This window comes from Polyodon spathula, chromosome 17 (genome assembly GCF_017654505.1).
Source record: "Polyodon spathula isolate WHYD16114869_AA chromosome 17, ASM1765450v1, whole genome shotgun sequence".
Lineage (NCBI taxonomy): Eukaryota > Metazoa > Chordata > Actinopteri > Acipenseriformes > Polyodontidae > Polyodon > Polyodon spathula.
In genome coordinates, this window is record NC_054550.1 from 25621160 (window position 1) to 25647449 (window position 26290).

General features: G+C 37.1%; 2 protein-coding genes across 7 annotated transcripts in view; one reads left to right on the top strand and one right to left on the bottom strand.

The window, feature by feature from the left end:
• Nucleotides 1-16617, bottom strand: part of LOC121330363 (serine/threonine-protein phosphatase 4 regulatory subunit 4-like) — a 28592-nt gene extending 11975 nt beyond the window's left edge. For 3 of the 4 annotated variants that reach the window (XM_041276833.1, XM_041276832.1, XM_041276830.1), the window contains exons 1-7: nucleotides 15678-16617; nucleotides 14170-14243; nucleotides 3423-3525; nucleotides 2635-2782; nucleotides 1885-1961; nucleotides 1375-1481; nucleotides 793-900 (exon numbers count right to left, since the gene is read on the bottom strand). In XM_041276833.1, coding sequence (XP_041132767.1) covers nucleotides 793-900; nucleotides 1375-1481; nucleotides 1885-1961; nucleotides 2635-2782; nucleotides 3423-3525; nucleotides 14170-14243; nucleotides 15678-15767 — 707 coding nt within the window. In that variant the 5' untranslated portion in view covers nucleotides 15768-16617. The remainder of the gene's footprint in view (nucleotides 1-792; nucleotides 901-1374; nucleotides 1482-1884; nucleotides 1962-2634; nucleotides 2783-3422; nucleotides 3526-14169; nucleotides 14244-15677) is intronic. The other variant, XM_041276831.1, reaches the window with a different exon arrangement.
• A 721-nt stretch (nucleotides 16618-17338) lies between these two features.
• LOC121329909 (ATP-dependent RNA helicase DDX24-like) lies at nucleotides 17339-26165 on the top strand. 3 transcript variants are annotated; one of them, XM_041275926.1, is made up of 9 exons: nucleotides 17339-17426; nucleotides 18063-18991; nucleotides 19589-20023; nucleotides 20769-20922; nucleotides 23081-23596; nucleotides 23918-23993; nucleotides 24271-24459; nucleotides 24667-24796; nucleotides 25337-26165. In XM_041275926.1, exons 2-9 carry the CDS (start codon nucleotides 18244-18246, stop codon nucleotides 25561-25563), a joined length of 2475 nt encoding a protein of 824 aa, XP_041131860.1. In that variant the 5' UTR covers nucleotides 17339-17426; nucleotides 18063-18243; the 3' UTR covers nucleotides 25564-26165. The 3 variants fall into 3 exon arrangements, with proteins under 3 accessions (XP_041131860.1, XP_041131861.1, XP_041131862.1); XM_041275927.1 differs by having other exon boundaries at nucleotides 18140-18991; XM_041275928.1 differs by having other exon boundaries at nucleotides 17360-17426; nucleotides 18151-18991.
• Nucleotides 26166-26290: the final 125 nt, after the last annotated feature.

A 26290-nucleotide genomic window follows, 5' to 3' on the forward strand; every position in this document is an offset into this window, starting at 1 on the left:
AAGCAGTTTGGTATTCTGTCTGCATTCAAAGTCTTTTTCATGTGGAGTTTTTACTAGAAGAGATGGGAAGTTCTGTTTATCATATATTTGTAAACTAATTGTTAATCCATGATAGATATTTTCAGGAATCTCATATTCAGTAGGATTTTTTTTCTTCTGCTTAAATTGAGAGGAACTGCAGCAAAAATAGATCAAGTAACTATCCCAAGGATATTTTGCAGTATCTGCATGACTTACTTATTCTGACTTTCATTTAGAATTTTTGATATATTTCCTGCATGGACTCACTAACTTTGTTAATGAGAAACTCACATTAATCAAACAACAGTCAATATTTCAAGCATTTGATCATACTAGGTTGAAATAGTTTGAGTGATATAAGTAAGATACATCAGAAACAGGCAGTGCTGTGTTAGGAGAAGACATTATCTAACATATTAAAAGGTGAAAAAAAGATAACAAGTATAGATACATATAGTAAATATTGATAGATAGATAAATATAGTGTGGTATAAACAGACCTGGTGATAAAAGGGTATCATGTTTTATACCCACTCATTCATATGTATTTAGTTTGTTTGTTTTCAATTTGTTTTTCACATCCAAGCTGGGAGCTGTCAAGAGCTGATTTACCATGATTTTTCTAACCAATTTAAAACTGCTGTAATCCATTTACCTATCATGAGGACTGAAGATCAACTGTTTTCATCCATTGAACCTACACAACAGATGCTACCAAGCTACTTCATACTGAATTTGTTTAATAAATCAGTGAGAAGAGTTCATATTTACCCTATTCCCTTTGCTATGCACTCCAGCTGCCGACACATGCAGGAACGGACTTCATATTCTACATCTTGACAAAGGGACCTGACTAGAGGAAGTACATCTTTTTTCACTCTGTAAGGGAAAAACATTTAGATCTGGTTTAATCCTGAAAACACAAAATACTAAAGGGTGCATAGTCAGACTTATTCATATCATTTTATAAGAAAAACACTGATTCAGGTGTTACAGAATCCCTAGAATACAAATACAGGGTTAACTTATTTACAGTACATTTACCTGATCATTTTTACATTATAACCAGTATTTTTTTTTTAAGGTAATACCTGAAAAATCTCATTCCTAATAAGATTAGGAATGAGATTTGATCAGCCTATACCTTGATGGGATAAGCCACAGCTCGAGTCTTGTACAACATTTTAAAATACAACCTGTTCAGAGCAAATATCTTTTTCCATATCCAATCAATACAGTGCTGCTGATCAAAAATAGGATATGCTATGAACATAAAATTACAATTTAGACGCTGTATATAATTTGTCCAAAATACCTATTATGGTTATATTCTTTCTACTTTTTGTTACTCACATATGAGATTCAAATTTCCCAGCAACTTTTCCAAGTACTCTGCAGCTGGCCAAACGAGACTGAAGCGACTGAGAAAGCTGCGCTTTTGGTACCAGCGGGTTTAAGATCTATACAAACAGAAGAATCAGTGACCGATATCGATAACCTTCTTCAAACACTGAGACAGTGTAATGCCTATAATTATATTTCAAAGGCCTTCAAGTGAATGTCATATATAAAGAAAAAAATGAAGACAACTGTATATGTTATCAGAGCAGTTTGTTTTGAGCATCAACTACAGAAATACAAATAGGTACAGAATGTTAGTAGTGTACAAAGAAAGCTATCAGTGTCATTAAAAATTTAGATAACCTGCATTCACCATGTGTACAGTGCATTTAACAATGAAAGTGTGAAATGTGGACGGGCAGAATCCACCTTATATTTTCATAACCAAGTTTTGTCACAATTGGATAAGCAATTCCTTTCTTGAAAGACAAAGAGAATGTAACAGCAAATAGTTTACATTACCTCTTGCCTAATGGTTTCCTTTGGCAAGACATCAATTGCTGACAATAGGGTTTCTAGCCAAGCAGTGCTGACCACTGCTGAGAGAGAAACAGAGATTTAAAATATACATATTTATTTGGCAGAATATTAAAAAGAAGTTCCTAACTATAACTAGACATTGTCTGGTCAGGTTAATTCCAATGGCTTGTGTCCAGTCTAGTTTGTTGTAAATAGCTTGCAACAGCTGGAAATCGCCAGCAGGTGATGCAGTTTCCAACAGAACTGTTGGATTTCCTCCCTGTGAATTAAACTGCTTTTTAGCCTTTAAATGGTCTTTGGCAGGGTTATCAATTCACATGCCCATAATTTAAAGAACAGTGATGCTCTGGAGGTACGTGACTTTTTTGGAAATCATACTGTATCCACTGGGTTTCTTTAGTATTGGAAACCAATTTTTTAGTACTGAAAATTAATTTTAACAAGCTTTGTGGCAGAAATGAAAGGACAGAAAGATGACAATTCTGGCACAATTTGCTGATTAGTAGTTATAAGTTAATGGTGTACTGATGGTTTTATTTGATTCAGCACTTCAGATGTGATTTTTCACTATCTGTTCTAAGCTTTTTGCTTATACTTACTCTGGTGCTTCACCATGTACAATTGAAATGGTCTTTGTTTGCCATCAACAGCTACAATCATAGATTGAAATTCAGGCAGTAGCACACAATATAATCAGTTGGCATGACTCATCAATTTTCTCTTTAGACTGACCTGCATCCCTGTGATATAGGTTTAGCAGTATAATCTGCAAAATTGAGTGGGTGTGAGTTTGGATCAATATGAGCTCATCTTGCAGGATGGTTAGAAAGGAGGCAGCAGCCGCTAATTGCATCTCCACCCCTGCAACATGTAAAACCTCCTGTAGGGAAAACAACATTTCTGTTAGGATTAAGTGGAACTACCTATGTGGAAAAACAACTGTCGTGAACGTGCACTCAAATCAGGGTAAAACAAAATCATGTATTCTGGTATATAAATCCTTTAATTTACCCAGGCAACACCATCAAAGCACCTGCACTATGCCTGGCGAAAGACAGCAGACATTACTTATTCTTCAAAAACCAATAGGAACCAAACTTGTACTTAACTGTGCAGTTTAACAAAATCGGTTCTACTCCTGCTTTGAGATTGGTGAAAACAAAAGATATGGCCTGGCTAGGGGGTGTTTTTAATCATGCCCTAAGTCTCTTTCAAGGATTTGCACAATAACAGCCAAGATTGTAAGCAGCAAACATTGTAACTGTACAAAAGTGTATCAATTTTGGATCATCATTCAACATGATTTACAGCCGGTTCCACAATTATCAGGACTTCAGTGATTTCTGGACACTGGTAAAGTGGTTAAATGTCTGGTAGTCGGAATGGGTTGGGCTAAATAGGGGGAATCTAAATAAAGCAATAGATGTATTTTATGCACATTATGAGGAACGTTTTTCATCTATTATCAAGATAAAATAGGTGCCATTGGAGGCATAGAAATATACAATTTGTTTACTTACTCTGACTTTTGGCACCACCCTTCGAAATGTCTCTGCTGGATTCTGTCGAACCAGGTTTGGGAGATTCACGACCACACTTGCTCTCTGTACATCTTGACCTGAGCTGCAAAATAATTCAAATAAATCACATAAAAGGGTTTGGAACCAGGTTCACTAGATTCCCACGTTGCACATCTTGTTTTTCCTAACATGGCAGCCATTATTATGGAATACAGAGATGAGTACATGCTTAGTGGTAGTATGTTTACACCTACTGGTATCTGGCAATTAATACATAGTAGAAGCCAAAATCACATGACAACATCTGACTGCCCATGAAAAAACACACCAATTTGACTTTTTAAAATTCACAGCAGCACCCAATGAGCACTGCTGGCAGCTGATTGCTGTCATGTAAATAATTGCAGCAGTTATTTCAAATGGGGGGTTTCTAATACTTGTTTGTACAAGTGATTCAGCTCTAGTTCACATTTCCTATCTGCTGGGATGGTATTATATTGCACTACAGCAGCTGGTAAGCACAGATGTAGTACAACTCCACTTGCTTATATTATAACAAGTTAAGGTTGTTTTCTGATTTCTCAGAACTTGTGTTAAGTTGTCAGTTTTCATCGATAGAGCTGTATCCCATACGTAACTAACAATTAAACCAATATGGATCATGAAAAGACTGACACTACAGTACTTCAACAATATGTCAATAACATACCTATTCTCTAGCTCAGTGTGTGACACACATGACAGACAGACATGCTGTTCCATGCATCAACACATTCTGATGTCAATAACTGCTGCTAAAGCTTGCCCTTATCTAGTTATGTATATTATAAATCATCAAGAACAAAGAGTTTGACAATCAGGCTCCTGTTAAATATATGTTTGCTAGGCTTATCTTTATTTGCATAGTCGTACTAAACCTACAGATCAAAGGATCCGATTACTCAAATTCCTAGCAACTAGTCTTTTCAATACACTGAATCAATCCGAGTATTGTTACCTAGGTCTAGATGTAATGGTGCCATATAGGGTTGCCAACTGGTCCCACAATTCCAGGACAGACAGGTCAAGTTTCTTAGCTCCCCTCTAAACCACAAATGAATGACTTTAAATCAATAAGTGAGTGTGAATTGTGTGAGCGGCTTCAATAAATATGTTTAATTGCTGTGGCGATTCTATCCAGACAGCATCATAACAATATGCATTAAAATCGTACTGCTTGAAATTGTATATGGTAAACAATAGTGCGATTTTGTTCTAGAGAATTTTTAACTCAACCGCACTCTTTCTCGTTTAATCTTGTGGTTAAGTTTCTATTTATGGAATATGTCAGACAAATACAGTTCATGCAATTCACACTCACTTTGCATGTTCAATAAAATCTATTCATTTGTCGTTTAGAGAGTTGAGTTGAAAAACCTGACCTGTCTTAAAGTGTCCAGGAATGGCAACCCTAGTGCCAGAGTTTCTAACTCTGTCAATCTGTATGTTCATTCGGTGTCCGGTTTTTGAAGAGACTGCCAGAATCAATATTGCAGTTCTAGACACTGCAATAACTGATTCAGCTGGATTTTAATTTCAAAGGTAAAAGCTCAGATTAGCATCATGGGGGAGAGGATGGGGAGGGCTGTTTTTGAAGAACTTGCTGCCATACACAGCACATTGCAATTACAATAATCTATTTATTTTACTTGATTAATCTGTTAACTTTTGCATACTATTCCAGTGTTCCAATGTCCTGTCAAACACTAATTACTTTTCAGGGGTAGATTTTCCTACTTGAGCCATTGTTGGTTAGGCTTAGTTAATAACTAAGAAGCAATTTGGTTCAGCTCCAAGTTTATCTGGCAAAGAGCCCAAGGAAATTAGGTCATGGCTGTTGAGTATGATACCTTAGCATGTTGCTGAAAATAACCGAAACAATTTAAATCTGGAATGAACAATCATATTAACTGAACCAGATTGAACCAGTGGTGAACTTTGACTAAGCAGAATTAACAAAGGTACCTGTATAGAAAGATTTGGAACCAATCTAATGAAAATGCTTGGCATTATAAAGTGACCTGTAATGGCCTCATAATCAGGGAGAACCATTTGATAGTCTATGAAAACGCAATGAGATGTCAGTGTACTGGTTTTAATCACATTAATTGCACTGTTGGCTCACCGTGTAGAACCTGCACTGTCAATTGGTTCAAATACATCTTTGGGATAGCTTGGTAGTATAACGAACCCATTGGAAAAAATTATCTTGGGCTACGGATTTAGAGATATTCCTTCCAGACCATAACAAAAGTGGACAGGGTAGTGTAATCAAATTATAATCTACAATTGATACAAACACTTGTCCATAATAAAAAAATGAATTATGTCTTGTTTCTCATGTGAAATCCAGTAGAATACACAAATCAACTATACACATAAGCACAACATATTTTAAATATTTCATTCAAAAAGAAGCATAGTACTTAAAAAAAAGATAACATATTGAAAAGAATTAGTTCTTACAAATATACTACATTTGATGTTGAACAGCCTTTTCAGAATCTCAATAATGCAAATTCCTACCTCCTGAAATGAGAATTGATAGTTTCATTCATGTTTTTAAGAGCGCTAAAGGACCTCGTCAATTCACTTATATTTAATTGTCGTTACTGTGGTATGTTATAACCATTGGTCTCCTTTCAGTGCAAAACACAATAAGGAGGCTGTACAAGTATCATAACAATGCTGTATAGTAGCTAGGGACACTCCCACAAAACGTGGTGTAAATTAGATTACACATATGTGTTTACTTCTTGTTTGCCTTCAAGAGTTTTAAGTTAATGATTTGTCAGTGGGACTAGTTCCATTTTGATAAAGCTAGACTGCTTTTCAGGAGCAAACTGCCCTGGTTACCTAGGAGAATTAAAAACGCTGATAAGGCATGTCAACAATAGCTAGTGTAAGCAAAGGCCACTGTTTATAAGGCTACTGCATAAACAGCACAGCAAACAGACAACATGCTACTTTTAAATATTTCTCTTCTCAGGCAATGGTTCTGCAGCTTTAAGGGTCCTGCAGAACTTCAGTGATTTTTTTTTTTTTTTTTTTTTGCACAGGCTTAATCACACTATTGGGAGGTCAGCATGAAACCAGCATGAATTGCACATTGTTCTAATGCACATCCAATTAATTTTACCGTTCCACACCAATGCAGCTGAAACCATATCACAAAAACCTTACCTAATTTATACTAATTTTTGTCCAGTTTAATAAAATAATACAATACTAGTATGCATTATTATTAATATGAATTAATATTTTTAAATCAATCAATCAAGAAGTTACTGCTACAAGCTGGCACTTGAAATATGAAAAACAAATCACCCAAATGTGTATACAATTAAAACGGGGTACACGATGGTTCAATTTGTTCCAACCATGTTCTTAATGGTTTCATTGAACCTATTAAGCCACCAAACAGGTCCTAAAGCAATTATTATTTCATTAAACTTGCTAGAACCTGGTGTAGACTGGCTCTCCAGCACTACAGTATATTACACACCTCAATGGCCAATCAGCTTGCCAATAGTATTGCCCTTTACCTGGCATGATAAAGCTTGATTTATTGAAAACACGAGATCGCAAACAAATGCATTGGTTTCTTATGACACGGCCAGTGCAACAAGCGCACAAGATATGACTGCCTAGCAACCATGTAAACACACTATAGAAGAAACCTGGATATCATGCAATGAGATGGTGAAGGATATTTATAATACAACCATTAAACAATATGTGTTTGATCTTTACATTAGAAAAATAAATTAATAAAATGTTATTTTGTACCATGCTTGCCTTTATTCTGAATTCATCTGAGGGGTTGACTCTGAGATGAGAACTAGCACTAAAATAAAAAAGGCAATACATCTGTATCTGTTTATGGCTGAATCGTGTACTGTGGCATTGCTATTGGAATGTGCATAACATTGTTGCAGAATGTGTTTGCTTAGCCATGCACCTTGCCTTGTAATTCTCTGTAAATCCTTTGATTGGGGATGTTGCATTGAAAAGCACTTGTGTAAATAATGCCTTTGTTCATGTGCTTGGAATAGAAATGAATAGATTTAAAGCCCAATCAGTGGCACTGAGACAAAGATAAGTTGCCTGCTTTAACAACCACACACAGCAATCAACCCCTTTTAAAACGATAGTACTGCATAGCATACAACGAAAGCATTGCAGCAAAAGCATATAAAGGCATTGTCAAGGCACGCAGCTCCTGTTTATCAAATGGTGTAAATGAATCCCAGACAGGGATACAGTGGAGGTATATGCATTCTTTACATATGTGTTCTACAGTTTTCATCTTCTGCATCTTCAGAAAAACAGGTTCACAGATACAGACATCTACATATAGGGGCCTACATACTGGGGCCCTAATGCAAGTCTGGCCTGCAGCAAATAATACAAAAATAAGCATACCAGTGATTTATAAGCACATTCTGGTATTAAAATAGAGTAATATTTTTCAATCCAATTTTAAAACTCCCACACCCCTTTCAATATTTTCCTCAACCCACAGCACTATACATACAGCTGTCATTTTTACAGGATTATTGTGACAGAAGTTTCTGTATGGTCACATACTCTAGATTCAGTTACATCATCTTCCTGTTTTCATTTTATTATGGCATCTCTTTATTAACATTCTCCTCTGTTGGAATATTCCACAACATATTTTCAATATACAAAAATGAAAATGAAAAATCAAACAAAACAAACAACAGTGTTGTTTTGTAACACAATATTATTAATACGTAATAGCATATTACCAAACCACTAAGTTAAATATTATTCGATTATTTGAATATGCCCACCTCATGTGAGGCTCATTTACAGTTCCATTCCAATTGAAACAAGTGAAGAAACAGCTGTTTGAAGTTGTGATGATTGCTGTCCTCCAGAGTCTAAAAAAGCAGCAATCATCAAAAATTCAAGCAGATTCTTCTTCACTTGTTTCATTTTGAATGGTAAATTAGTTCAATCAACAACAATGACTGTCACCTGAATGTCAGCACCTAATTTCATTGGAGAGCTTGATACAAATATTCAAATAACCATTTCGTACAGCATTAATTACCAGTATTAAATAATAACTCAATCAACCAAGGTATTGAAATAAGTTCATTTTAAATATTTATGCAGAACTTTGCACCTGCAAAATCAATGCAACTCCTTAATTTGCCTGGGGAACTAAAAGTATCAGAACCCATCAAAAATAAAGAAGAAACTGTTAATAGGTTACAAAGCTAGGATGGTATTAAAGGTTTTGTAAAAAAAAAAAAAACACAGTTTCAATGTTGAAAGTCACTATATTCTGATTCTATTCAGAATGTTGAGATTTGGAATGGGTAGTGGTAATCAGATTCATGTAAACACAGAATGCTGGACCGAACAAGCTCTAAGGAAACTCTCTTATTAGATTGGTTAAGATGGGTTTATATTATTCCTTCCAGTGCCTTAATTCTTTTGGGTTCTCACAATAACAGCTCCATGTTCATTCTTCATGACCATGAACTTTTGCGAGATAATCTCTCTTTTTAATAGCCTAATTATACCCTGAACAAAGCAGGAACATTTTTTAGAATTGAACATAGACAGTTGGAAAGAGTCCATTTAGATGCTTTGATTGTCATTATACTTAACAAAGCCCTTCTTTATCACACCTGTAATCTGAAGCAGGGTATGCAACTTGAATGATAATGCAGTGGGGCAAAAAACATGCAAGGCTTTTTTTAAAATTTGTTTCGTAACCAAATCAACACTCTTATCATACATAATCATCAACTCAGACAATTTTACATAAAATTTACATACTTTTTCAATAAAACTGCTTCTGGTGCACAGAGGTCAAGGTTGAACGAGGCGCACTGTCACATTCGTGTTGAAACATAGCTGCAGTAACATTATTTTAAGCTTTTTATTATTACTGCGCAGACGTATTTGTAATGTTTAAAGTAAAATAGTAAGTTTGTTTATTATTGATTGATGGCACGGTGAGCTTGCTTCCTGTGTTAACTGTTATTCAGTAGTTCTGTTTGTGTATCTTACATTATGTGCCAGGGGGGACTCAATTTTAGCCTTTTATTTTATTTGCAGGAATGTCCGCTCTAGTGTACTGATATTGTAAGGATTATTGCCCACCCTGTGAAACAGGTAAGCAATACCGATCCATGTTGTGGTACGGAACAGAACAGCCAGAGCACTTGTTTTTATGTTGGGGTTTTTTTGTATCGCTCTTCCTGCAGTGATTTAGAGGACAGACCTCAAACATCAGTACACTAGAGCGGACATTTTGAAAAGAGCTTTTAAACAGACTTTAAAGTTATAAGTGTAAAGAATTGTCAGGATGTTAACAATGAAAAGAAAAATTACAGGTACGTTATTTAAACAGTTGTAACAACACATGGGGATGTATAACGCTATATTTTTTAAGTATTTTAAGTCACTGCTGTTTCTGCTATGAATTCAAATTCAAGATGCTTATTTTCAATAAGCACCCTTTCCTAGTTGGTTTTTAATGCTTGTTTATTTTTTCCATTTAACCACCTGTACCAGCTCCCTGACTAGGAAACCTTACTTTACAACCATCTATCAGAGACTGGCTATTGTACGCAGGAAACTGCGTTGTGTTGAGAAAATGAACGGTGAATAAAACAACACTGTGATAATTACCTCCTGAAGCAAAACCTGTCTTTTAAAATACACTATGATTCTAAAATCCGAAGTGCAATCTTTGAGATTCTGAAGCAGCTCACACTGTAGGTTTTGTTCCTCATTTCTATCAAACAGATAAACTGCAAGTGACTAATACATATTTTTGATTTGGGTCAACTCCGGGATAAAGTTGTGGAAAGGCACAGATCAGGGGAGAGGTATGAAAATATTTCAAAGGCATTGAATACCCCTTGGAGCACAGTCAAGTCGATCATTAAAAAGTGGAAGGTATATGGCACCTAGAATTTGCTTAGAGCCGGCCGCCGTCCCAAACTGAGCAACCAGGTAAGAAGGGCATTGGTCAGAGAAGTCACCAAGAGACCAATGACAACTCTGAAAGTCCTACCATGTTCTATGGCTGAGATGGGAGAAACTGTCCATGTGTCAACAATAGCTGAGGTTCTCCACAAATCCGGCCTGTATGGAAGAGTGGCAAGAAGGAAGCTATTTCTGAAAAAAGCCCATGCAAAATCCCACTTGGAATTTGCAAAAAGGGATGTGGGAGACTCTGAAAAGATATTGCAAACGATTCTGTGGTCCGATGAAACAAAAATTGAACTATTTGGCCAAAATGCAAGGCACAATGTCTGGCGAAAACCTAACACAGTACATCACCCAGGTAACACCATTCCTACTGTAAAGCATGGTTGTAGCACCATCGTGCTACGGGGATGCTTTTCATCAGCAGGGACTGGGAAGCTAGTCAGCGTAAAGGGCAAAATGGATAGAGCTAAATACAGGCAAATTCTTGAGGAAATCCTGCTTCAGTCTGCAAAAGACCTAAGACTGGGACAGAGACTCACCTTTCAGCAGGACAATGACCCCAAGCACACAGCCAAAGCGACACTGGAGTGGCTTAAAAACAAGAAAGTGAATGTCCTAGTGGCCCAGTCAAAACCAAGACTTGAATCCGATTGAGAATCTGTGGCAAGACTTGAAGATTGCTGTCCACCAACAATCCCCATCCAACTTGACAGAGCTTGAACAATTTTGCTGAGAAGAATGGGCGAATATTGCACGATCCAGATGTGCAAACCTGGTAGAGACTTACCCCAAAAGACTCACAGCTGTAATTACCAAGTATTGACTCAGGGGGATGAATACTTATCTAACCAAGACATTTCAGTTTTGTTTTTTTGTTTTTTTTTCAATAACTGTTGTTTCACAATAAAAATTCTCTTGCCTCTTCAAAGTTTTGAATAGGTTGTGTAAATCAAAGGAAAAAAATCCCATTTAAATGCATCAAGATTTCAGGTTGTAATACAACAAATTGTGAAAATGTCCAAGGGGGCGAATACTTACTATAGGCACTGTACCTCTGCTATACTATGACATTTCTGTTTCAGACTCACATGGTACTATAGTATCTAAGAGCTATCATTCATCAAAGTCAGTGATAAACAACACCGGTTACTCTTGAACACAGTTTCAAATATTAGTATCTTAAGCAATCATAAGATACTACTTTATTTACGAACTGAGCAGTCAACCATATTGAAGACCTTGTTAGTACTATAGATATACTTGTATTTTCTTAGTATTTATTATCCAGCTACAGGGAAAAACAGAAGTGGAGGCATCTAGAGAACTGCTTGGCAATTATGATGAAATTTGCTAGACATCCTTTAGCACAGACAACTGATCATACCAGGTACTGTAAACAGCAGTGGACCCTACTCGCTAAGCCATCCAGCAGAATTCTTAATGGCCACAAGGCGAACCTCTATTTGGGTGAATATGTTCACTAAACCGGAGACTGAGTGAAGGTTAATTTGGCTTGCCTTTTACATCTACTAATAGATTCATACAGCAGAGTGTTTATTATCTTAATGGAGATCAAGCATTGTGGAGTTCAGTTCATATGCAAATGTGAATCGTAAATTTTAAATCCCATCTTGCACAGCACTGCCACTTTCAACAAATATATGCTGTACTAACAAACCAAAGTGAAATAGTTTGTTTTTAAGTCAAACAACATTTAATAATCAGGTTAATGCACATGTCCTTTTTAGAATTAATGATGAGTAATACTTTGGAAGAAACTGCACTGAGCACCAAAAGAAACTTATCGCTATTATAACACATTTATTTAAAAAAAAAAAAAAAAGGTATATAAATGATGGACATTGATGAAATGTTTCTGGTTTCTTTTTAATCACTCGATCATTCATCATTGACCATGACAAGCTTGAGTGACTCAAGCATATGCACTTAATCACCTAATTAGTGAGACAGTTGACTGGACATTGGATATGGAGTGATTTCAGCTGTTGAATTGCCAATACACCAATATGCCCACGTCTGTCAAGAGAGCAGCACCTTTGTGCAATCAGCATATTGGAGGCTGGATTAGGGCAGCGTACTGTGGTTCGCCGTCTTGTGCTCACAGCCAGCAATTTCAAACCTGGCGAGATGGTATAACCAGACACACTCTGTTAATGAAAGGCCACGAACTGGGATGTGTGGCTTCTAGGGCTCGGCGACCACTGAACAGGCAGATGCTTATCCAGGCACTACAAGAGGTATGGGCCAGAATTCCACAAGACAACATCCAAAACCTGGTGCAAAGCATGAGTCGCAGATGTACTGCTTGTATTGCTTCCAACAGTGGCCACACACACTACTGGCCTGTGACTTTCACAGTATCCCCCGTTCCCCCATAAAATGTCAGTTGTTAATCAGCATTATAAAAAGTAACTGCACCTGCTCGAAAACAGAGTTTGTCATTTTTCGATCACATCTAGTGAATTTTATCCAAATATAAGTGATAAGTTTCTTTTGATGCTCAAATATAAGTGATAAGTTTCTTTTGATTCTCAGTATAGATTATTCATTTAAACGTGTCAATTTTATTGAAAGAACAGCTTAATAACAAAGGCTTTGTTTCATTAAGTAGTTTCACAAAAGTGTTTTAAAAGATTTAAAAAGCAGGTAATCGTGATCTAAATTACAACTCACGTAGAGTGATGGGCAAACTGTTAACCCAATACCATCTGCTCCCCAAGACAGATATCTTCTTATATCCCCAGAAATTCAAGACAGGTGTAAACTACAAAAACAACTATGTATGCTGACATGTTACAGTATGTGCTTGTTTGGAACTTTTAAAGGTGTATTATCTCTTCTAACACACTTAAAAGCCAATAAAATAATTAAAGGGCCCTCCCTGCTGATTTCCATACTTTAAGAAACAAAAATACACCAGTGATACATGCTCACATGCTTTTAACTTTGGCATTGGTCCTATTTGATCGATTACATAGATACCTATATTCGGTAATATCAAGATTGTTGGAAGGCTTCTTTTAAGCCTGATTTGCAAAAGCAAATGCATGAAATATATTTTAACATTTGATCAGTGACAGCATTGGTAGCAAGTTCACAGAGCACACAGACTGAAACTCTACACCTGCACCCTACAGAAGAGTCAGTAATAATGACTCACAACAAACAAAACATGCCACAATGAAATATCATTTGTTCCACTAGATCAACTGCCAAAAAAAAGAAAGCATGAAAGAATAATCATTCTGTGAAATGCCTAGGGTCAAGCACACACATTTCTAAGTGCAGGTAAAGCTAAAATTGGCCTACACTGATGCCTGATGTTCAAAGTAGGATCTACTCACCACCTTTATGGCTATCTTCTTCTTTTCCACTTGATCATGACAGTATAAGGTTATAAAATGGATATACAACTGAGTTTTAACATGGAAGTATGAAGTACATATCATTAATGGTTTCTGAGATAAGGTGAGGTAACCACAAATGTGCCCACAAAATGGTTAGCTAGGGAACAACTGTTAGCCTATTTACTCCAGTCAAGTCCATTGATAAAATGATGTGGCTCTAATATCAATATTTTTTCAATCATCAAAACGATTTTTAGAAAGTCATTAAATAATTCATGAGTTAAATTGTTTCCCACAATTTTTCTTTCCCCATCTCTCTTAAGCGTTCAAGCTTCTATTAGTAAATGTCAGGATACCTGAGAAGATAAACAGCTCTTTCAATATCATTAAGACCTTCATCCACAGTCAGTTTTTCTATCTCTTCTGCAGTCTGTAAAATAAGAAATAACAATATAATAAAACATTTGTATTTATTGAGATCAGTTACTAAAAGAATAAGATTTATTAGTAACTGTATGGTTTAAATTATTGATAACCAAGGCTATTAGCTCAGGTGAGACATACTATTTCCCCTTTTCTACGTTTTCTTTGTTTGTTTTTTTTACATTAATGAAGATATGCTGATTAATTCAAATACAAACACGTTGCCTATTAGTACCTAATAACTTCCTGTGCTATAGTACTGTCTTAATACAATGTTCAAGCTGAAATCAGATCACGTAACCTACAGCACAAGAACTGATTAGGTACCAGGAATATTATTTAAAAAAAATAATAAAATAAAATAATAATAATAATAATAATAATAATAATAATAATAATAATAATAATAATAATAATAATAACTAATGGACCTCAGTTTTTCGTCAAAAGCCTTGACAAATACAAATAGAACGTCGAGATCTCAAATGCCTAAATTACGTTTCTATTAGGAATGGGCGGTGTCATTAAACTATCCATGTATACTTTAAAATTATCCATGCAATGCGTCTATAAAAACGACCTTTAACGAAAAATAAAAAGATTCATTACTGTGTGTGGGTGGGTGGGTGGGTGGGTGGTGTGGGCTGGGGTGCGGGGGTAGTGTGTGGATGGAGGAAGAGTGGGAGGGCTATATAGTTTGCGGTCACAAAATGCCACAGCAGCATGGATAATACCGTAACCCGCCCCCTCTTCAATCTTTTCAATTGATTCAATATATTACGCAGGTATTTCCTGGCATTTAAGACATCACTTCAGTTGTACAATGCAATTATTAAAAAAAAACAAACAAAAACAAAACAAAGATCAGTCTGGAAATATTCTGCTTTATCTTTTTCACTGTCCTTAATTGTTTTGGCCATGTTTTGAATAAAACAGTGTTGACCGCTTACTGTACATGTAATTGGCTTCTCTTAAGTTTACAATGCACTGGCCTCTTTCATGACGCAGTATTGATTCCAAATCAGAAAATTCAACAAACCGTTCAGCTTTGAAAATGTCAGTGAATAGGAAATGAGCAATGGTAAGGTGATATTTAATAGCATGATACCAAGTGCATTCTGTGCATCGTTTTCAACTAGTTTCTCCAACATTCATTTCTTGCTTGAAGTAACGAATTACCGACATGTGATATCACGACCTTTGCACCTGTACACAATATCATTTTATGTAATATTAAACTGATTACTCATTTATACATTCACCCGCTTTGACCTACACAGTGGCCAAACTATTTGAATTTTCAGCACAAAGGGAAAACTGACTACTGACCACAATGTTGATCTAAGGAAATCCATATTCCAGATACAGTACATACAAATAAACGCGCAATAAATCAGACACTATCATAAAATGGCAGTTACATAATAAACAAAATAAATACCGTCAGACTTCGTCGTATTGGTCTTTCAATGAGCGCGAGGTCCTGCAGATCATCTATCTGCCCGAACAAACAGGTCTGATTGAAAGTCATTTTGCTCCAACTTATTTATTTATCTGCTGTGTTATTCCTCCACCATGACCCAATCACTGAAGTACAGAGTAATACTCTGAGTAATGAGATAACTTAGGACTGATATCCACCCACGACCAAGTCTCTTTCAGATTTTTAAGGCTCTTATTAAAATGTCTGCAATGGTGCCAGGCTAAATCTAGAACCAGGTTTAGTCTATTGTTTTCATTACATGATTGGCATATTTCAAATATTAATGTCTGAAACCCAATGATTTTTTTTTTTTGTCCTTAAAGTTTTTTTTTTTTTTTTTCTTCAGCTCATAAATGAAGTCCCAGTGATTTGAAATCAAAGTTAGTTAATGCTGTGGTTCTTAAAAAAAAAAAAAAAAAAAAAAAAAAAAAAAAAAAAAAAAAGTAGCCCCAAATAATATTTAAACAGTTTGAAAAAGCCCCTCCTCGTTTTGATACATCGAAGTCTGGTTCGAGGGCTTGTTTCTGCCAATATAAGCGTCCACAAATGCTTGTGCTGGTCTAGGTATAAAATTAAACACCTTGTTGAGACTGATGCTTTCTTTCCGTTGTAACTTTAGCTCTGGTGCCTCTTCTTTCCTGTCCGTTTTTGCTGTTTTTCCTTTTTTGCCAGGCCGATGTTTCATCTTAATTTTTGTTTAAGCTCCTTCAACAGCAGATTTGAACCCAGCCATTTAAACACATTTAAACGTCGATTCACTGCTGAGAAAACTGTCCTACAGTCAGACTTTAGAGCTTTTAGGGGGAAAAAAACCTACATCATGAATGTAGTACTCTATCGTAACATTGTCACTTGTAGTATCAGCAAAGCAAGAAAAGGGAGCTCTCTCTAGACTGACTTTCCACACACAGCACACTGCAGCTAAACTGGTCTCCATGGAGACGCACCAGACAAACTCACGGCATGCACGTCAACATTGCACAGTAGAATGAGGCAAGGGATTACGACAATCCCACACGATTGCGTTCTTAAATGGATACTCAGCAGATGAAAGTATTATTATTATTTGTTTTTGTACATTGCGTCAGTCGTATGAAGTAACAGTGAGTGTCGAGTTATCCATTTTTAATATTATGATGTCAATTTCAAAACCCACCCAGCAGTGCAAACTACCCATATTGTATTGCCAAATGTAACAATTCACATGTACATTAGTAATTAAAGTAATGTTTAAAGTTTCGGTAAAGAAAAACAAATAAATAAATAAATAAAAATAAAAAAATAACAAGATAAATTGGTTTTCTGCGCCCCCTGCTGGATGCTGCCCAACAACGCCATGTCATAGTCCAGACTGTTTTCCATTTAACACTATACCAACTGATAGAGCTTGGTAAATATAATGTAAAGCGTTGTATTTAATGTAGTGTAATGGACCTGACCCCCACGTTAACTGTAGAATATATTTTAACAGAGTTATCTCTTAGCAGTTTTAAAAATCTGCAACTTAGCTTTTTCCCTGTACTGTTCGAATGCCCTGATGTACTTAGCTTGTTGTTTTTATTATTGTCAATAAAGTTATTGACGTTCTCTCCCCTCTGATTGGTTGATTATGACTGACGTAAGACTGTCATGGCGGCGCCCTCGTGTCATGCGTCGTTTCTGCTCCTGCTGAAAGATTGAATGAAGTTGGAGTTAATACTTTATTAGGTAACTGTAATCTATATTTATGATGTAAAGGACATTTTTTATTAGCATTACATTTATTAGACACTGTTAGTAAACATTAGCAACATTTAACGTGTTTACAAGTTCAACAGAGAGCGTGGCTCACATACTGTAGGAATGATTTAACTGTTTATGATCGAAAATAAAACAAAAAGATTTAGTAGCTACTATTGCACGTGAGGTACTTAATTTAAACTTCTGTATTAACATGTTGTCGGTACTAGTTGTATGCATTACCCCACATTGACGTTTTTCATATTTCAGAAATGAAGGTTGTAGAAAGACCATGCCAAAGTTTCCAGTGCTTCAAGCGGGGTGAACTTTATCATGTATAAAAATGAAACAATACGCTTCTTTATACGTGTAAACAAAGTCGAACGTCAGTTTAGTCTGTGACATTAATTTGTCATGTTTCTGCAGGTGTCCTAAAACAGTACTTTGAAAAATGTGAATTACATTAGGACTAACTGATCTCTACGTAATCGAAGTATAAACGTTTGGGCACATTAACTGAATATTTGAGTGGAATATTGGATTGAAAGAATTAGAAACTAAATACTCTAGCTACATGATTTCTGCAATGTTTCATTAATCGAATTCTTGTATTTATGTATACAGGCCTACCCCAAATTATCTTTTTTATCCTGGGTTACCCTTGCTGTTGGTGCTGTCCTTATATCTAAAATAAATATCAGTTTAATCATAGATGCACCACCTGGCCACTACTGAAGGGTAAAACAGTCAGTGGATAAGAAGCTGAGGACAGCAATACTGACATTACTGTCTTGTTATAAGTAAAATGAAGATAAAGAAATCAAAACAAAAGACCTTTCGGTCCCCTGCCAAATCCAAGCGGGGGATCCGGGTGAAGGGAACCTGGACGCCAGTGGAGATGGACGCCAGTCTTTTCTCGGAGGAGGACATGGGAGGATTAGTGTGCTTTGAAGAGCTCACAGACTACAGCCTGTTCAGTTCTAACGCTATGGAGAAGGTGGCAAAGAAAAGAAAAGCCGACGATGGCGAGGATTCAGACAATCAAGTGAATGAAGACGACACCGGTGAATTACAGCAGACGTCAAAGAAGAAGAAAAAGAAGAACGTGAAAAAGAAAAAGCAACAGGCAGAGTCTACAGATGATGCCACTTTTGATAGCAGTGATGACAAGCAAGACAGCAAGGTCCTCAATGACACTCAAGAAGCATCCCTAGATGAACCAGTGGACAGTGGAGAAGAGGATACCATGAAACCTGAAAAGGTGACCAAAAAGAAAAAGAAAAGGAATAAAAAGCAGAAGAAATCAACAACCAATCCCCAGGTTGCTCAGCAGCCAAAAACTAAGAAGAAGGTGGAAAACTGGACGAATGCAGGCCCCTTTAGGTCATCTGGTCAGGATTGTGACGTCTCGGCATGGAAGGATCTGTTTGTTCCAGAACCTGTCCTTAAGGCACTGGGCTCACTAGGTTTTAACGCACCTACGCCTATTCAAGCCCTGGCCTTGCCCCCTGCAATCAGAGACAAGATGGATATTTTAGGGGCTGCCGAAACAGGTAAGTGACTTCTAATCTCCTTTGTGAAACTAAACCTCAGTAAACTTGGGAATATCGCAGAAGGCAACGGCTGCAACAATATCCATTTTGAATATCTATCTGTGTGTTTTTTTGTTAAAAATAAGACTAATTCAGTCTAAATCATGATCTGCAGCTTTCAGAGTATTGGAAGTACTTTGTTTCCTTGGCAACAGCCTGAGCGCCAGCAGGCATTTTAATGTGTATTTTAATGCAATTTATGGAGAGAAAACAATTACACAATGTTCCCAAGGAATTCATTTTATATTGTATATGTTTTTTTAGCTCCTACAGTAAAACCTGGAACACATTCTACAGAGCCTGCTGTTCCTTGTAAATCTCTTATCCAACTTTTAACCAGGGCGCCTTGACTGCCACAATTGGATCATAAGCTGCAGGCACGGTCCTGACAATGCATGCAGGTGCACCCAGATTTAGAGCGAGTATAGAAAAAAAATGAAATTAACGCTTCGAGACTGTGGCCTCATATAGAAACGTCTCATGGAATGATGAGCTGTTTTAAAAAATAATTAAACGGTGGTTAAACCCCTATCTTCTCTTGTCTCTTTCCCAATCCAGGAAGCGGGAAGACACTGTCTTTTGGCATTCCGATGATCCACACGATTCTGGAGTGGCGGAAAGCTCGGGATGCTCGGAGCAAAGAGGCACTTGACAGCCAGGATAATCCCACTGAAGAGACTGGTGAAGATGACCAAGTCATACCATCAGGGCTGAAGGAACCCTCTGATCAGCCTGACGTTGCAGTTTTGACAGAGGAAGAGGATATGCAGGGTGAGGAAGACAGTGAGGTGGACGAGGACTCCCAGGAGACCGGATGTGTCAAAGTGATCGAAAACGTGGAGTTTGATTTTGAAATGACTGAAACTACCGACAAGAGTGCCAAGACCCAAGATTTGTTTGACAAGAACCCATTACTGGGGCTTGTCCTCACCCCAACCAGAGAACTGGCTGTCCAGGTTAAACATCACATAGATGCCATTGCAAAGTTTACAGGTCAGTAAAAGGGTATAAAGAATTCTGTGTGTGCAAGTGTATCCACCAGCAAATTGTCATGACAATTCAAATAGATTTTTATGCTGTATTTCTGTGCAGAACTAATCAATGCAAAATAGCCAGTTTTATGTATTCTATTTTTAGAGAGAAATATTGTTCTTGTTCTTTTTTTTTCTTTTTTAAAATTTAGTTGTCGCCAATGGTTTTTACCCTGGTTTTCTCCCCAATTTGAAATGGCCAATTATTATTTTTGTCCTGGTTCACTGCTACAACCCCCCGGTGACTAGGGAAACGGAGGCTGAAACATGCGTCCTCCGAAACGTGTTCCTACCAATCTGTCGTTTTTCTCACTGCGGATCCACACCGAAACCGCCAGACCTATAGTGCTGGAGGACAACACAGATCTGAATCCACTGCAGACCCAGAGGCACCCTATCAGCCACAGGGTTCGCTGGTGCGCGGTGAACCATGGATTGCCCAGCCGACCTAAGCCCTCCCTACCTGGGCAGTGCTCAGCCAATTGTGCACCGCCCCTTAGGAACCCCTGATCATGGTCAGCAATGACGTAGCCTGGATTCGAACCTACGATCTCCAGGCTATAGGGTGCATCCTGCACTCCACGCAGAGTGCCTTTACTGGATGCACCACTCAGGAGACCATTCTTGTTATTTTTAATATATGACTTGTAATGTGTAACAGGAAGTGTCAGACGTTAAGTTGCCAGTAAATTGCTGTCTGTCTTTAGGTATCAAGACTGCCATTGTGGTGGGTGGAATGGCTCTTCAGAAGCAAGGGAGAGTGTTAAATCGCAGGCCAGAGATAGTGATCGCAACACCCGGACGCCTCTGGGAGCTAATTAGGGAAAGACATCCGCACCTCTCAAATCTCAAACGGCTCAGGTATGTTATCTACGGTTACAAGCACTCTGACCTTATCAAGGAAGCAGCTGGTATCAATTGGCACACAGCGTATAGCTTGTTAATCTTGGATTCTGTAATGCCCACTGTTCCTTAATTACAATGTCTTATGTCTCATAACTGGGGGTCTACTTAAGTCACTTTAAATGTACTTATTTTTCACGGGTAGTTTGCAGAATAAAATTAGGATTTTGTGGACATTTCGCTGACCTGTTTAAACATTAAATAAGGCAGTATTTCACAACAATATAAAGCCTAAAAATATTGGTACTTGCATCCTTTCTAAAACAGAGTGCTGTCATTTGTTAAAGGCAAGCATGCAGCATCCCCCTCCAGTTGACTTGCCCATACATTGAGACTGCACGCTCTGCATCTACTGAATTGGTTGGAAGTGTAAGGAAAAGCTTTGCCAAGTTATACAGATGTGGAAATCGATTAGAAACAGCCCCAAAACTCGGTTACCCAAGGGCATATGGCATACTTTAATAAAGGCAATGTATGCAGCACATTCGTTGTCATGTTATTTGTCTCATCCAATAATTAATTTTATTCGTCAAAACAAAGAAAACATTCTTATTCGTGTCTAAAATTCTAGCTGCGAAAAAGTAAGCAGCAGGTTGAAGTGAGGTGGCTGTGCTAGATCATTTTAGTTCTGATTTAACTTGCAGACAAGAATACTTTTTGTCTGGGCTGACTTTCCAGTTTGGTTTCTGAAAGCTGTTTATTTTATGTTCTAGTTAGCAGCCTCTGTAGTAGCCTTTTGCTTAATGTGTGATTCTGAAACTAAATAGCGGTCGATCGTATTTTTGGCAAACACACATTAAGATATGCAAAGCAATTACCTCAATCTGCATGTACAGTCTCTTTGAGAAATACCTTGAAACGATCATCAGCCGAAATATACTTTGCTTTTTTTGTCGTCCATTTCTACTATTTTACCTCCAATGGTGAAAACTAGATTTTAGCAACCTAAATGAAAACAGTACAGCACCAACATTGTCCCACCCCCAGCTGCACAGTACAGGTCACAGAAAAGCAGTACAGGCACAGTAATAGTCTCATTAAAACTTCATTGTCATTTGAATAGTAAACAACAACGTTAACCGCTTTGGATAATTTTTTTTTTGTAAAAGTTATTTGTAGACGTTTATTTGTTTGTTTTGTGCTTAAATGCAGTGCACACAGGACGGTGAAGGAATAAAAAAAGGCTATATACAGAAGGAACATACATAGTTTGCGTCACTTGTGTTGTGCAGTAGTTCATTTAAATCAGGTTTATCTTTTTTCTCTCTCTCTCTGTACTTGTCCGGTGTGCATTGGCCCCTAAAAGGTGAATTTCGAGGTGACCCCTCAATTTCACGATTTCCTTAAAATCGCGATTTAGGTAGACCCCTACTCACTGCGTACATGACTCAGTATTTTAAACATTGTTTTACGTAAAATACATTGTTCCTACTGCCACCCTATGGCCGAAATGTAATTTATTCTTCCAGTTTGTTTATGAACTTTGTAGTATGAAAAGTTTAGTAGTTTCGAATGATTAAACTAGACTTGTAATGTGTAGCATTAAAAACCACCTACCTAAAAAGACAACTCTTAAAGTATAGTACTAAACATAAATCTGGACCAATGGACCTCTTATATCAACAACTTGTCTGTTCGATATTTTGTTGTTGAAACATGCTTTAAATTGATAACTTCATTTTTTGTCTAAGTCTTCCCCTACACAGAAAAATATTAGGTCACAGATTCATGAAACTGGGCATTTTTACAACCTTCAGACACTTTCTCGCCATGTGATGCATGAGTTACATAGCTCTTCTTTTACATCGGGCACCATTTTCTCAATCTCATGTGATTTATAATAGGAAAAGGAAAAACCTCATCAGAAATTGAGCTGGAATGTACCCTTTTCTGTATATCTTATAATTTAGCGTTAAATGTTATGGAGGTATTTTTAGAAGTTAATTGTTTTTCACTCATATTATATTAAATAGTAACCGAAATGGTTATTAAAAATTCATAATTTTATCATTCTTGTTTGCTGGACCCCCAGGTTGCATTAAAGAATATTTTTCAGGCTGTATGCTTGGTGTGTGTAACCCTATTTTAATCCCCCCTTTACCCCTCTAATCCCTAGATGCCTTGTGATTGATGAAGCAGACCGGATGGTTGAGAAGGGACACTTTGCGGAACTGTCCCAGCTCTTGGAGATGTTAAATGACACCGAATTCAACCCCAAGAGGCAGAACTTTGTGTTCTCTGCCACACTGACCATGGTTCACGAGGCTCCGATGAGGATATTACAGAAAAAGAAGGGGAAGAAGATAGACAAGGAGAGCAAGCTGGAGACACTGATGGGGAAAGTGGGGATCAAATCCAAACCCAAGATTATCGACCTGACCAGGAAGGAAGCAACAGTGGAGAGCCTAACAGAGACACGCATCCACTGCGACACGGACGAGAAGGACTTCTACCTGTACTACTTTCTGCTGCAGTATCCCGCGCGAACCATGGTCTTCGCCAACAGCATTGACTGCATCAAGCGCCTCAACGCGCTGCTCACCATTCTGGACTGCACCCCGCTCCCACTACACGCTAACATGCACCAGAAGCAAAGACTGAAGAACCTGGAGAGATTTGCCGAAAGAGAAACGTTAGTGTTCTCATTCTTGATTTTGATCTAGGTGTAACTAGATGCAGTTACTTTTTCTTCAATATTTAAACTTTAGAATTAAACGTTGAAATTGTATTTTACTTGCAGTGTGTGTTAACCAATCAGTAAAACCCCAATAAGCCCTCCAATGCTACGTTTGTGTAAATCACAGTTCTATAAGTGGGCAAGACTACATGTATACACTATTTGGGTACTGAAATAAATTAGCCTACCCTGTACAGTTACTACTATATACACACTAAGATGAACTATGCCTTCTTGAAAACCGCATTAACATTACTTTTATATTTCCCCCTGCAGTTGTGTTTTGCTCACAACAGATGTGGCTGCTCGTGGACTTGACATTCCAGATGTGCAACATGTTATCCATTACCAGGTGTTAAGTCAGATATAACTAATAAATATATTGTGTGCTTTGACTAAAAGCAGACTTTTTTTAAATGTAGTCTGAAGTTTACCGACAGTTGTTTGACATCACTTAGTCATTATATTTGAACGTTTCAAACACAGTTTACTAACAATACAGTACTAATATATAGTATGCATAATAACTCAATGTAAAGGATACCCTTAACCTGGGATCAGGCTGTTCCAACTCGTTTCCACTTTTTAGAGATTGCAATAAAAAATGTTTCTCCCCTACGTTTCTCTAGGTCCCTCGGACATCCGAGACCTACGTGCACAGGAGTGGCAGAACAGCCCGGGCCACAAAGGAAGGTCTCAGTTTGCTCTTGATTGGACCAGATGATGTGATGAATTTCAGGAAAATATACAGGACATTGGGAAAAGATGAAGAGCTGCCTCTCTTTCCAATACAGACAAAATGTATGGCAGCGATAAAGGTATGTGGTCTATCACTATAGCTAACTGAGAAGTACTATGTGCTCTGCTTCTGCTAGACTCACTATATAACTCATTACTTTTATCAGCCACATTTAAAATAGGGTTGTTGACAAAACAAGTTGGGCTTTCTGACATGAATTCTTGCATGAACCCTGCAAACTTAAAGATTCCAAAATGCTCTTTACAAAACTCTTGTTTCCTTACAGGAACGTGTGAAGGTGGCTAGAAAAATTGAGAAAATTGAGTATCACAGTGGCCGAGCAAAGCAACACAATTCCTGGTTTCAGAAAGCTGCCGAAGCACTAGAAATAGACCTGGATGAGGATGTTTTAATAGGTAAATGTGAGCTGAACTATGGCTGATATAATATACCTCTGACCTTTTTATATAGTATTCTGCTTGGTATGAAAGCTTATAGAATGTTTTGTACAGATGTTATGAGTGTATTACGCTTTCAATTCAAGCAGAAGGGGTTAATTGGAAATAACAAGCCTTTACAGAAAAGTGACATTTAAAAGTTGGCCTAGTGATGCTTTTCAATGTATTTATTTATAAAAATGGGGACCAGCCAATTTTTATTGCTGATGTAGAACTGTACTTTCAGTCTTTACTTCAATTTTTTTTGCTAGCATATGGGAGCATCTGGATTTGAGGTTAACATTGGTGCAAGGATAATTGAAGCTAATTTATGCTCAGTTATAACCCATTCACAATAATATAACAGTGCTATATACTTGTTAACTGTTATAATGTATTTAACCCCCCCCAGATGACAGAATGATTTTATAATTTTCTTTTCACTTGTTGTTCTATCATCCCACTCTCTACTCTCTATAATTGAACAGCAGATCTCAAATGTGCTTCCTGTTTTTACAGGGGGAGGCCAGGATGAATTTGAGGACAGGCAAAAGATGATGATGATGAAAGGCATGAAGATGCATTTGAAACACTTGCTTTCACAGCCCATTTTCAAAAACACCATGAAAACCAGATACCCGACGCAAATGGGCAAGTTGACCCTGCCTGAGGTGCCAGCAAGGGAAGAAACTGCATTGATCACTGTTACCAACCAGAAAAAGAAGGACAAGAAGCAGCAGAAATAACTACTATATAGTTACTATATACTGTTTCTGTATACACCTGTAACCTCTTGGGGAGAGAGAGAATACAGTACGGATTACTACTTCAGTATAAAACTGAACAGAAACACACTTTTTTAAATTGATGTACAAAAACAAAAGAAATCAGAAACCTGTGTTTAATGTTTAACAATATCATAAAGTCCAGTTTTTAACTTCTATTAATATTGATCAGTTGTAATTTAGGATTATTTAACTTACTATGTGAATGAGTGGGATTGGAGAAAAATGTGATCAGTAGGGAAACAAGTCTGTTCAAGTTTAAATGAGATTTTTTTTGTTCTGTTGCAATTTACTGTAACTAAACAGTGCCTACAGAATAAGGGGTTAAATATAACTGTGTAAAAAATAAATCTATTCAAGAGGCTTTACATGAACATCTATGAAGTGGATATTGCTACACACAAAACAAGACAATAATTAGATTCATACAGTTTATCAATGGAATAAGTGTGATAGACAAGTTTTTAAAAAATGTATTTCTTAATATTACTGGGATAAGAAACTTCTGTAATGTACATGGACTGTACATAAATAAACACTTTCATTAGCACACAGGTCAGTGTTCAGTCAATGCCTAATTTACTGTTTTCTTCATGGACACCCATTATAAAAAAAAAAAAAAAGATTAACAGTGTCGAGACACCAATATTACCAGAAGGTTGGGTATATATTCAATGACTCAAAACAG